Raw genomic sequence first — 12,328 nt, 5'->3', positions numbered from 1 at the left:
GTTACGTATGCATTTAAGAGTGATTTAGAGGCCAAATGGATTACTTCCATTAGCACTATTGCTATCCATCTAGTACGAGCCAATTATCATAAATTGGATCGCAAGAAAATCACATAAGGATTGCGAATGATTAGCGAAAGTCCAAAAAAAGTGCAATTCCCCTTTAAAGGAAATATAAATGTTAAATCAAGATGTTAGATATATATTTGTTGAATCTAAATGTTAAAACTAAACATAAACGTTACTATAAATATTGTCACGATGGGGGGGGGTCGCAGCTTGCTGCGGGGTCGTTCTCCCAGAAATGCAGACGGACTACTACATTACATTACATGGCGTGCAGGTAAAAACATGATTTATTCTTAACAAAATCAAAGGATTACAAAACAGAAAGCAAGCCGACAGAATAACGTGCCTGATCGCACTCGAAGCTAAACTAAAACTTAGCATAAACTATGGATGAGAAAAACTTACTATCAGTAGCAGGAAAAAACAAAAACTTACTTGTCAAGGCATGGAACGAGCAGAAAGAACAGAGACATTGCATGAAACAAACAATGACGCCAGGCCGACTGGCAAAGGCAGGCTTAAATAATGCCTCTGATTAGTGCTCGGGTAGCAGGTGAGCGGCCGAACACTAATCAGAGACAGGTGAACATAATTAGCAACCATGGCAACCAAAACAAACTCAGGGAGGTGCACACACAGGAACTAAAGAGTCCAAAACTAACAGAACATAACAACACAAAACATGATCTAGACCACAGATCATGACAAATATAAAATAAAAATTTTAAACATAAATGTTAAATTTAAATATAGAATATAAATGTTAAAATATAAAAGTTAAATATAAATGTTAACTATTAATGTTAAATCTAAATGTTAAAAATAAATGTTCAATCTAAAGTTTCAATCTAAATTAAAATATAGAATATAAATGTTAAATATAAATGTAAAATCTAAATGTTAAATGTAAATGTTATTCATAAATATAAATGTTAAATATATATGTTAAATATAAAAGTAAAATATAAATGTTAACTATAAATGTTAAATCTAAATGTTAAAAATAAATGTTAAAAATAAATGTTCAATCTAAAGTTTAAATCTAAATGTCTCACAAACTGTAAAGGTAAACATGACAGATGATTAATGATAGATTAATGCCAATAACAATGCATGTTGTTAAAATGTTTAGCTGCAAACGTGTGAGTGTGCATGGTGTGTTGCATAAAAGACATGCAAAAGTTGAAAACAAGGGCATTAAACAGCTGTGAGTACCTCACTTTTGCCTCAGCCATAATGAATGGAGTTGATGATGGTAACGGTCCTAATGTGTCTTTCTTAGTTCTAGTCGGTGAATACATAGTTGAATGTGTCTTCCATCATTTCGCTGCACTGTTACTTCCTGATTGTGTCACATATGAACATGAATGTGCTGGAAACAACACACTCGCTTTCTGTAGACTACAGTACACCGGTAAAGTTAAAAAGAGATTGGCACAGATATAGCGTCAATAATTGTTATATTTAACATCTAAATATATTTTTAACATTAGGATTCAGATTTAACAATTATATTTTGAAAACATTTACATTTGAATTTTACATTTATATTTAGAGTCAACATTTATATTTAATATGTAGATGTAACATTTAGATTTAAATTAAACATTACAATATATTTAACATTTAGATTTTAGATCAAAAACGTATATTTAACATTTGGATTTAGATTAAAAATGTATATTTAACATTTAGATTTAGATTTAACATTTAGATGTAGAGTTAACATTTCTATTCAACATTTAACATTTATATGTAACATTTATATTTAATTTTAATATTTAGATTTGGATTTAACATTTAGACATAATTTAACATGTATATTTGTATTTAACATTTAGATTGAGTATTTAGATTTAGATTTAAAAATTTAAATTTGAATTAAACATTACAATATATTTACCATTTTGATTTTAGATTAAAAATGTATATTTAACATTTATAGTTAGATTTAACATTTAGATCTAGTGTTAACATTTCTATTTGACATTTAACATTATATTTAACATTTATATTTACTTTTAATATTTAGATTTGGATTTAACATTTAGATACAAGTTAACATGTATATTTGTATTTAACATTTAGATTTAGTATTTAGATGTAACATTTAGATTTGAATTAAACATTAAAATATATTTAACATTTAGATTTTAGATTAAAAATGTATATTTAACATTTAGATTTAGATTTAACATTTAGATTTAACATTTAAATATAAGAGTTAACATTTTTATTCAACATTTAACATTTTTATTTAACATTTATATTTAGTTTTAATATTTAGATTTGGATTTAACATTTACATATAAGTTAACATGTATATTTGTATTTAACATTTAAGATTTTGTATTTTGACTTAGATTCAACATTTAGATTTAACATTTAAAATTATATATAGATTCAACATTTAGATTTAGAGAGAAGAAAAGCAGAGCTAAATATTCAGCTAGAAAAGTGTGATTGAATTTTTACATTGGGCAACACATAGGCAGAAAGCCGAGAAAACTACAACAACAGATCATGGTGATAGACGAAGAGGGAGGACAACGCTCTCAGTTTTTCTGGTCTTGTCATCCTCGTCCGGACAGAAGGGCGACACGGCAGTGCGGCTGGATCAAAAGAGACGTCGGAGACGCTTTACTGAACCAAAAGTTGCTTTATCACAAGCGAGCGTCATTATACAGGACTGCAGTTCCTGGAGGAGGTCAGGTCAAGAAAATGAGGCACTCCTAACTTGGAGAAGCCAAACCATCAGTTTTATATTCCTCCTTCTTGTCTGTGTGTGTGTGTGCTAAGTCAGCACATCCTGACCATAAAAGGAGAAGTTTGTGTGTAAGTTTCTGGAAAACAATTGCTTTAAGTCATAACTTAAATGTTGCAGTTGAGCTAGAATGGGAGTCTCTTCTCAAGGATAGGGCTATCACTTTTGCATTCCAAAGTCCCAATTAGAGCGTCTTTCCTACGAGAAGTGATCCAATCCACCTGCGAATGTCAAACTAAGGGGCCTTATCTTATTATGTGCTCAAACTGAAATACCACTATTTAATTAAACTTGGTGGTTTGCTTTCTCCAAGATGAGTATGAACATTCACCATATGCAAAACATGAGTTAATTAATTAGCTTCAGTAAAAAATAGTATGAAAGAGAAAGTAAAATAATCTGCCCTCTTCCTGCAGTACCACAGCCTTTGGGTAAAAGAATACTACTACAGTAATTGGAAAGTGGTTGCAGGTGTGGCTCATTGCTCCGCCCATCACCACCAAATTCAAAATAAAAGGGAACATGTGAAATATGATGTCACTATCATTCAAAGTGCTCATGTTGCGTCTTTTTTCTTTTAACCAATTTGTCTGTTTTTTTCTCCTCTCAGCTGTTAGACTGCTTTGTCATCCCCGTGGTCTTGCTGCTTTCCTGGTTTTTTCTGCTGGTGAGGTACAAGGCGGTCCACATTTTGGGCACGTTACTGTGTCTGCTGGGCATTGGCTGCATGGTGGGGGCTGACGTCCTTCTAGGCCGCCAGCAGGGCCTCGGTAAGAACCTTTGACTTGCAAAGACCTCATTTCATGCACACGACGAGGCCTGACATAGCCGTGATACTTTTTAAAAACAGCACAACGCAGACTTCTCCATAGTCAGACAACCCTAAAGGTGCTCATCTGAATTGCTTGATGAAAAAATTGCACACGCGCACTTACACTTTTGAGTGCGTAAATGTGTCTCACTTGCGTACTCAAGCGTTTGCGTGCATAACTGTGTAACACTTGTGTACTACCTTACACTTAGTCTTTTGAGTCTATAAGTTACACTTGTGTACTTATACTTGTGTACTACAAAACTCAAAATCAGTGAAGTTGGCACGTTGTGTAAATCGTAAATAAAAACAGAATACAATGATTTGCAAATCCTTTTCAACTTATATTCAACTGAATAGACTGCAAAGACAAGATATTTTTAATTTTCGAACTGAGAACCTTAAATTTATTTTGCAAATAATCATTAACTTAGAATTTAATGGCAGCAACACATTGCAAAAAAGTTGGCACAGGGGCATTTTTACCACTGTGTTACATGGCCTTTCCTTTTAACAACACTCAGTAAACGTTTGGGAACTGAGGAGACCAATTTTTGAAGGTTTTCAGGTGGAATTCTTTCCCATTCTTGTTTGATGTACAGCTTAAGTTGTTCAACAGTTTGGGGTCCCCGTTGTGGTATTTTACGCTTCATAATGCGCCACACATTTTCAATGGGAGACAGGTCTAGACTAGTACCCGCACTCTTTTGCTACGAAGCCACGCTGTTGTAACACGTGGCTTGGCATTGTCTTGCTGAAATAAGCAGGGGCGTCCATGATAACAATGCTTGGATGGAAACATATGTTGCTCCAAAACCTGTATGTACCTTTCAGCATTAATGGTGCCTCCACAGATGTGTAAGTTACCCATGTCTTGGGCACTAATACACCCCCATATCATCACAAATGTTGGCTTTTGAACTTTGCGCCTTTAACAGTCCGGATGGTTCTTTTCCTCTTTATTCCGGAGGACACGACGTCCACAGTTTCCAAAAAACAATTTGAAATGTGGACTCGTCAGACCACAGAACACTTTTCCACTTTGCATCAGTCCATCCTAGATGAGCTCGGGCCCAGCAAAGCCGGCGACGTTTCTGGGTGTTGTTGATAAATGGCTTTGGCTTTGCATAGTAAAGTTTTAACTTGCACTTACAGATGTAGCGACGCACTGTAGTTACTAACATTGGTTTTCTGAAGTGTTCCTGAGCACATGTGGTGATATCCTTTACACACTGATGTCGGTTTTTGATGCAGTACCGCTTGAGGGCTTATGTGAAGTGATGTCTTCAGATTCTCTGAACCTTTTGATAATATTACGGACCGTAGATGGTGAAATCCCTAAATTCCTTGCAATAGCTTGTTGAGAAATGTTGTTCTTAAACTGTTTGACAATTTGCTCATGCATTTTTTTCACAAAGTGGTGACCCTCGCCTCATCCTTGTTTGTGAATGACTGAGCTTGGAAGCTGCTTTTATACCCAATCATGGCACACACCTGTTCCCAATCAGCCTGTTCACCTGTGGGATGTTCCAAATAAGTGTTTGATGAGCATTCCTCAACTTTCTCAGTCTTTGTTGCCACTTTGTGCCAGCTTTTTTGAAACATGTTGCAGGCATCAAATTCCAAATGAGTTAATATTTGCAAAAAATAACAAAGTTTTCCCGTTTGAACATTAAATATCTTGTCTTGCAGTCTATTCAATTGAATATAAGTTGAAAAGGATTTGCAAATCATTGTATTCTGTTTTTATTTACAATTTACACAACGTGCCAACTTCACTGGTTTTGGGTTTTGTACATTACACTTAGGGCCTGATTTACTAAAGGTTTGCGTGTACAAAAAAACACGTGCAAACATGATAGCACACGCAAAGCTGTTCTACTAATTGTGTGCAAAGTGGATTGCGTCTGTTATGTGAGCATAACAAGGCGTGCAATCCATTTTGTGTCTCTGTCTTTAGTAATATGCAAAATAAATATATGCTGATAATCAAAACGCCCACAATACGGGGAGGAGAAAATTGATATATGTTATATAGCACGTGCAATTTATCAACAGTAATCACTGTTTTGGGAGCAATATTTTGCATTTTATTTAGCACGTCTCAGAAGGATGCGCTTCAAAAACACACCATGGACGGGGATGCCGCCGTCCTACTTAACGTAACATATTAGGATGGTCAGAAATAAAAAACATTAGACCTATCGTCTATTCAGCAACATCATTTTATGATTTTATAGCTTTAAAGGGCTGATTAGGTCGAAATAAATTCATGCGTTTTTGTCCTTTTTAATGTCGATCGTTTTTCACATAGAATATTTATTACTAACATATATCCTATAGGATAAAAACATTCTTAAAGTATGCATTTTTTTGCATCTTGAGCACAGTAGTGCAGCCTCCTTCCCATGCACGTTGAGCGGTAAAAAAAACATTAAAAAAGTGGTTTCAATGTAGATGCACTGCAAGACTGCTTCTAAAATGCCCCCAAAAGTGGTAGATGTCATTTACACACAAGTGTAAAAAGAGGCGATTGTGCTGCAATCACAGACAATAAAGAGAGAATGGTGTCTGCTTGTCAATATATTTGGACTCTCAGAAATAACAAGTATTATACATATTGTCCAAAATGAATTAAAGGCCTACTGAAATTAATTTTTTTTATTTAAACGGGGATAGCAGATCCATTCTATGTGTCATACTTGATCATTTCGCGATATTGCCATATTTTTGCTGAAAGGATTTAGTAGAGAAGATCAACGATAAAGTTTGCAACTTTTGGTCGCTGATAAAAAAAGCCTTGCCTGTACCGGAAGTAGCGTGACGTCACAGGTTGAAAGGCTCCTCACATTTCCCCATTGTTTACACCAGCAGCGAGAGCGATTCGGACCGAGAAAGCGACGATTACCCCATTAATTTGAGCGAGGATGAAAGATTCGTGGATGAGTAACGTGAGAGTGAAGGACTAGAGTGCAGTGCAGGACGTATCTTTTTTCGCTCTGACCGTAACTTAGGTACAAGCTGGCTCATTGGATTCCACACTTTCTCCTTTTTCTATTGTGGATTACGGATTTGTATTTCAAACCACCTCGGATACTATATCCTCTTGAAAATGAGAGTCGAGAACGCGAAATGGACATTCACAGTGACTTTTATTTCCACAACAATACATTGGCGAAACACTTTAGCTACGGAGCTAACGTGATAGCATTGGGCTTAAATGCAGATAGAAACAAAAGAAATAAACCCCTGACTGGAAGGATAGACAGAAAATCAACAATACTATTAAACCATGGACCTGTAAATACACGGTTAATGCTTTCCAGCCTGGCGAAGCTTAACAATGCTGTTGCTGACGACGCCGTTGAAGCTAACTTAGCTACGGGACCTCGACAGAGCTATGCTAAAAACATTAACTCTGCACCTACGCCAGCTCTCATCTGCTCATCACGACCCGTGCTCACCTGCGTTCCAGCGATCGACGGCGCGACGAAGGACTTCACCCGATCACCGATGCAGTCGGCGGCCCGGAGACGGAGGAAGTCAAGGTGAGGACAGCGGTGCGGCGGCGGGCGTTGTAGCTTTCGACGACACCCCGGCCGCCATCAGAGTCGGCAAGAAACATATATTTCCCCAAAGTTACGTACGTGACATGCACATAGCGCCACGCACGTACGGGCAAGCGATCAAATGTTTGGAAGCCAAAGCTGTACTCACAGTAGCGCGTCTGCTATCCATCTCAAAGTCCTCCTGGTTGTGTTGCTGTAGTCCGCCGCTAATACACCGATCCCACCTACAACTTTCTTCTTTGCAGTCTTCATTGTTCATTAAACAAATTGCAAAAGATTCACCAACACAGATGTCCAGAATACTGTGGAATTTTTCGATGAAAACAGAGCTGTTTGTATTGGGACACAATGGTGTGCCAATACTTCCGTTCACTGCGTGACGTCACGCGCATACGTCATCATACATAGACGTTTTCAACCGGAAGTTTAGCGGGACATTTTAAATTGCACTTTATAAGTTAACCCGGCCGTATTGGCATGTGTTGCAATGTTAAGATTTCATCATTGATATATAAACTATCAGACTGCGTGGTCGGTAGTAGTGGGTTTCAGTAGGCCTTTAAAGTCATTCGTTGTTGGTGTCTGCTGGCATTTTTTTCAGTATGTTGTATGTTGACAGGCACACGTAGGACAGAGCTGCTGCGCAATCGCCTCCTTTCTCACACGTGTGTGTAACTCTGTCAGTTTGCATGTACTTTTCAGACGTGCTAATTAAAGATGCAAAATAGGGTTTGAAGTTGAGTTATATTCTTCATAAATCAAACTTTTCCTCTCCCGGTGTTGAGGGCGTTCTGATGATCAGCATTCATTCTGCATTTTCACGAAGACAGACACTCTAAATGGATTGCACTCCTTATTCTCCTCACTAAAGAGACGCAATCCTTTGTGCACACGTTTAGTAAATCAGATTCCCATGTGCTATCAAGTTTGCACGTGATTTAGTACCCGCAAACCTTTAGTAGTTCAGGCCTTTACAGTACAAACACTTTGTAGGGCACAACATAACACATTCAGCTTTGTGTAAATAGCTACTTCCTTGTTAGACAACATACCATAGATAGCCTATACAATACTTGGAAGTGGAACTGCACTGCAAATTAGACTCAAATGTAATAAGAAAACAGTTTTCATAATCAGCTCATTTTTAAACGTCACATTAAAAAATAAGATTTATTAACACACAAAAGTACTACAAATCGGTACTGTTGAGTACAGGTATCGATTCCTAGGTACCGGTACCGTATTGGTTCAAATGTGAACGATACCCATCCCGAAATGCTGCCTCGAGTGGTTGCAATTAGAAATGTCCGATAATATCGGACTGCCGATATTATCGGACGATAAATGCTTTAAAATGTAATATCGGAAATTATCTGTATCGGTTTCAAAAAGTAAAATGTATGACTTTTTAAAACGCTGCTGTACGGAGTGGTACACGGACATAGGGAGAAGTACAGAGCGCCAATAAACCTTAAAGGCACTGCCTTTGCGTTCCGGCCCAATCACATAATATCTACGGCTTTTCACACACACACAAGTGAATGCAAGGCATACTTGGTCAACAGCCATACAGGTCACACTGAGGGTGGACGTATAAACAACTTTAACACTGTTACAAATATACGCCACAACATAAACACAACAGAAGAAATACCCAGAACCCCTTGCAGCACTAACTCTTCCAGAACGCTACAATATAACCCCCCCCCAACCCGCCCACCTCAACCTCCTTATGCTCTCTTAGGGAGAGCATGTCCCAAATTCCAAGCTGCTGGTTTGAAGCATGTTAAAAAAAATAATGCACTTTGTGACCTCAATAATAAATATGGCAGTGCCGTGTTGGCACTTTTTTCCATAACTTGAGTTGATTTATTTTGGAAAACCTTGTTACATTGTTTAATCTATTTATTTATATCTGCACCTTATTGCTTTTTTATCCTGCACTACCATGAGCCAATACAACGAAATGTCGTTCTTATTTGTACTGTAAAGTTAAAATTTGAATGACAATAAAAGGAAGTCTAAGTCTAATGCATCCAGCGGGGCATCACAACAAAATTAGGCGTAATAATGTGTTGATTCCACGACTGTGTATATCGGTATCGGTTGATATAGGAATGGGTAATTAAGAGTTGGACAATATCGGAATATCGGATATCGTCAAAAAAGCCATTATCGGACATCTCTAGTTGCGATTCCCCATTTTAAAAAGGGAGAGGAAAACATTTTTAAATGGTCATTGTGCTTGTCATTTCAGGTGGTTGTACAATGACCGTAATTCATTTGGGACAGGACTACGTCATTGTCAACATTCAGACACTCAGAAAATTGAGTACACAGTGTATACACAGTCTAGTGTCGGGACCGCGCCCACTCCCTCACTCCACAGATCCTCATCTCCAGTCTATTAACGACACTCAGCTGTCTACTCATCTCCCCATTGCCTCACAACCAATCAGACTCTGCCATTCCACACTCACCTGTGACTCATTATCAAACATCTTTATATATACCCTCGTCAGCCCAGCTGCTTCAGTCAGTATTGTTTGACTTTGAAAGACTTTAGCCTGACCACACGGTCCTGTCCGTTTGTAGCGTTTGGCTTTAGTCTTTGTTTGTTGCTGAGCTATTTTTTCCTTTGACTACGTTTTTGCCTACTACCTTGAACCTTCCTGCATCCAAGAATGTCATTATAATTAGAGTATACAGATGCATGTGAGACACAGCGATGATATGCGTAGGTGCACTCCAGTCCTGTTGGTGGCAGTAATGTAGATTACAAAGAAAAAAAGACTTCATCTGGCTCACCAGCATACAGTAAACATTTATTTTATGTGCACACATATAAAGGCGTATCTTCCACAAATGTTTAAATCCTACTTTGGTGGTAATGGAGAAAATCTGTTTAGAACAAAAGTTATATTGTCTGCCTACATTTACTCCTCAAAATGCAACACCCAAAACCAGTGAAGTTGGCATGTTGTGTAAATAAAAACAGAATACAATGAGTTGCAAATCCTTTTCAACCTATATTCAATTGAATAGACTGCAGAGACAAGATACTTAACATTCAAACTGGAAAATTTTATTTTTTTTGTAAATATTTGATGCCTGCAACATGTTTTAAAAAAGCTGGCACAAGTGGCAAAAAAGACTGAGAAAGTTGAGGAATGCTCATCAAACACTTATTTGGAACATCCCACAGGTGAACAGGCTAATTGGGAACAGGTGGGTGCCATGATTGGGTATAAAAGCAGCTTTCATGAAATGCTCAGTCATTCACAAACAAGGATGGGGCGAGGGTCACCACTTTGTCAACAAATGCGTGAGCAAATTGTCCAACAGTTTAAGAACAACATTTCTCAACGAGCTATTGCAAGAAATTCAGGGATTTCACCATCTACGGTCCGTAATATCATCAAAAGGTTCAGAGAATCTGGAGAAATCACTGCAAGGTCGAAAACCAACATTGAATTCCCGTGACTTTCGATCCCTCAGGCAGTACTGCATCAAAAACCGACATCAGTGTGTAAAGGATATCACCACATGGGCTCAGGAACACTTCAGAAACCCATTGTCAGTAACTACAGTTGGTCGCTACATCTGTAAGCGCAAGTTAAAACTTTCCTATGCAAGGCGAAAACCGTTTATCAACACCCAGAAACGCAGTCGGCTTCGCTGGGCCTGAGCTCATCTAAGATGGACTGATACAAAGTGGAAAAGTGTTCTGTGGTCTGACGAGTCCACATTTCAAATTGTTTTTGGAATCTGTGGACGTTGTGTCCTTCGGACCAAAGAGGAAAAGAACCATCCGGATTGTTAAAGGCGCAAAGTTGAAAAGCCAGCATCTGTGATGGTATGGGGGTGTATTAGTGCCCAAGGCATGGGTAACTTACACATCTGTGAAGGCACCATTAATGCTGAAAGGTACATACAGGTTTTGGAGCACCATATGTTGCAATCCAAGCAAGGTCTTTTTCATGGACGCCCCTGCTTATTTCAGCAAGACAATGCCAAGCCACGTGTTGCAACCGCGTGGCTTCATAGTAAAAGAGTGCGTGTACTAGACTGGCCTGCCTGTGTAGCGCCATATGAAGCCTAAAATACCACAACGGAGACCCCGGACTGTTGAACAACTTAAGCTGTACATCAAGCAAGAATGGGAAAGAATTCCACCTGAAAAGCTTCAAAAATTGGTCTCCTCAGTTCCCAAATGTTTACTGAGTGTCGTTAAAAGGAAAGGCCATGTAACACAGTGGTAAAAATGCCAACTTTTTTGCAATGTGTTGCCATGAAATGTAATGTTAATGATTATTTCCCCCCAAAAATGGTTGTTTCTAAGTTCGAACGTTAAGCATCTTGTCTTTGCAGTCTATTCAATTGAATATAAGTTGAAAAGGATTTGCAAATCATTGTATTCTGTTTTTATTTATGAATTACACAACGTGCCAACTTCACTGGTTTTGGGGTTTGTACATTTTCTCTAACAATATCCAATATGTATTACCCAACAACTACACATTAAAATGTGTGCGTCATATTTTCCGTCTCTTTTCAGGTGAGCAAAAGTTGTTTGGTGATCTTTTAGTTTTGGGGGGAGCAACACTTTTCGGGATCTCGAACATCTGTGAGGAGTTCATAGTGAAGAATATGAGTCGCGTGGAGTTCCTGGGAATGATGGGTCTATTTGGATCATTCTTCTGCGGCATCCAGCTGTGAGTAACTGGGAATAATCCTAACTAGGAAGAATAAACCATGTAAAAGCTATACATTTATTTTCTGCCCCTCATCCTGTTCAGGTAAGCAGGTGCCTATGAGAGGTGGCGTGGTACACCCTGGACTTGTTACCAGTCAATCAGAGTCACATACTGTATATACCATGCGGATTTTTAGCGCCACCCTAGTGGCTCCCTGGAGCTTTTTTCAAAATGTATGAAAATGTAAAAAGATGGGTGAAAAAATACATTATATAAATATATTTTTTGTTTTAATATGGTTTCTGTCAAACATGACACAAACCTCCGTAATTATTAGAAATCCTACTGTTTACATTAAACATGCTTCACTGATGAGAGTATTCGGCGAGCGCCGTTTTGTCGTACTAATTTCAATGGT

The 12,328-nt window shown here is 37.9% G+C and overlaps 1 protein-coding gene across 1 annotated transcript in view; it reads left to right on the top strand.

The window, feature by feature from the left end:
* LOC133647793 (solute carrier family 35 member F1-like) overlaps positions 1–12,328 on the top strand; it is a 55,613-nt gene that overhangs the window by 33,804 nt on the left and 9,481 nt on the right. The window contains exons 4-5 of the mRNA XM_062043491.1: positions 3,444–3,603; positions 11,772–11,928. Coding sequence (XP_061899475.1) covers positions 3,444–3,603; positions 11,772–11,928 — 317 coding nt within the window. The remainder of the gene's footprint in view (positions 1–3,443; positions 3,604–11,771; positions 11,929–12,328) is intronic.

This window comes from Entelurus aequoreus, linkage group LG04 (assembly GCF_033978785.1).
Source record: "Entelurus aequoreus isolate RoL-2023_Sb linkage group LG04, RoL_Eaeq_v1.1, whole genome shotgun sequence".
Classification (NCBI taxonomy): Eukaryota; Metazoa; Chordata; class Actinopteri; order Syngnathiformes; family Syngnathidae; genus Entelurus; species Entelurus aequoreus.
Note: the sequence above shows the minus strand (reverse complement) of the source record. Positions and strands in the feature narration are given on the sequence as shown.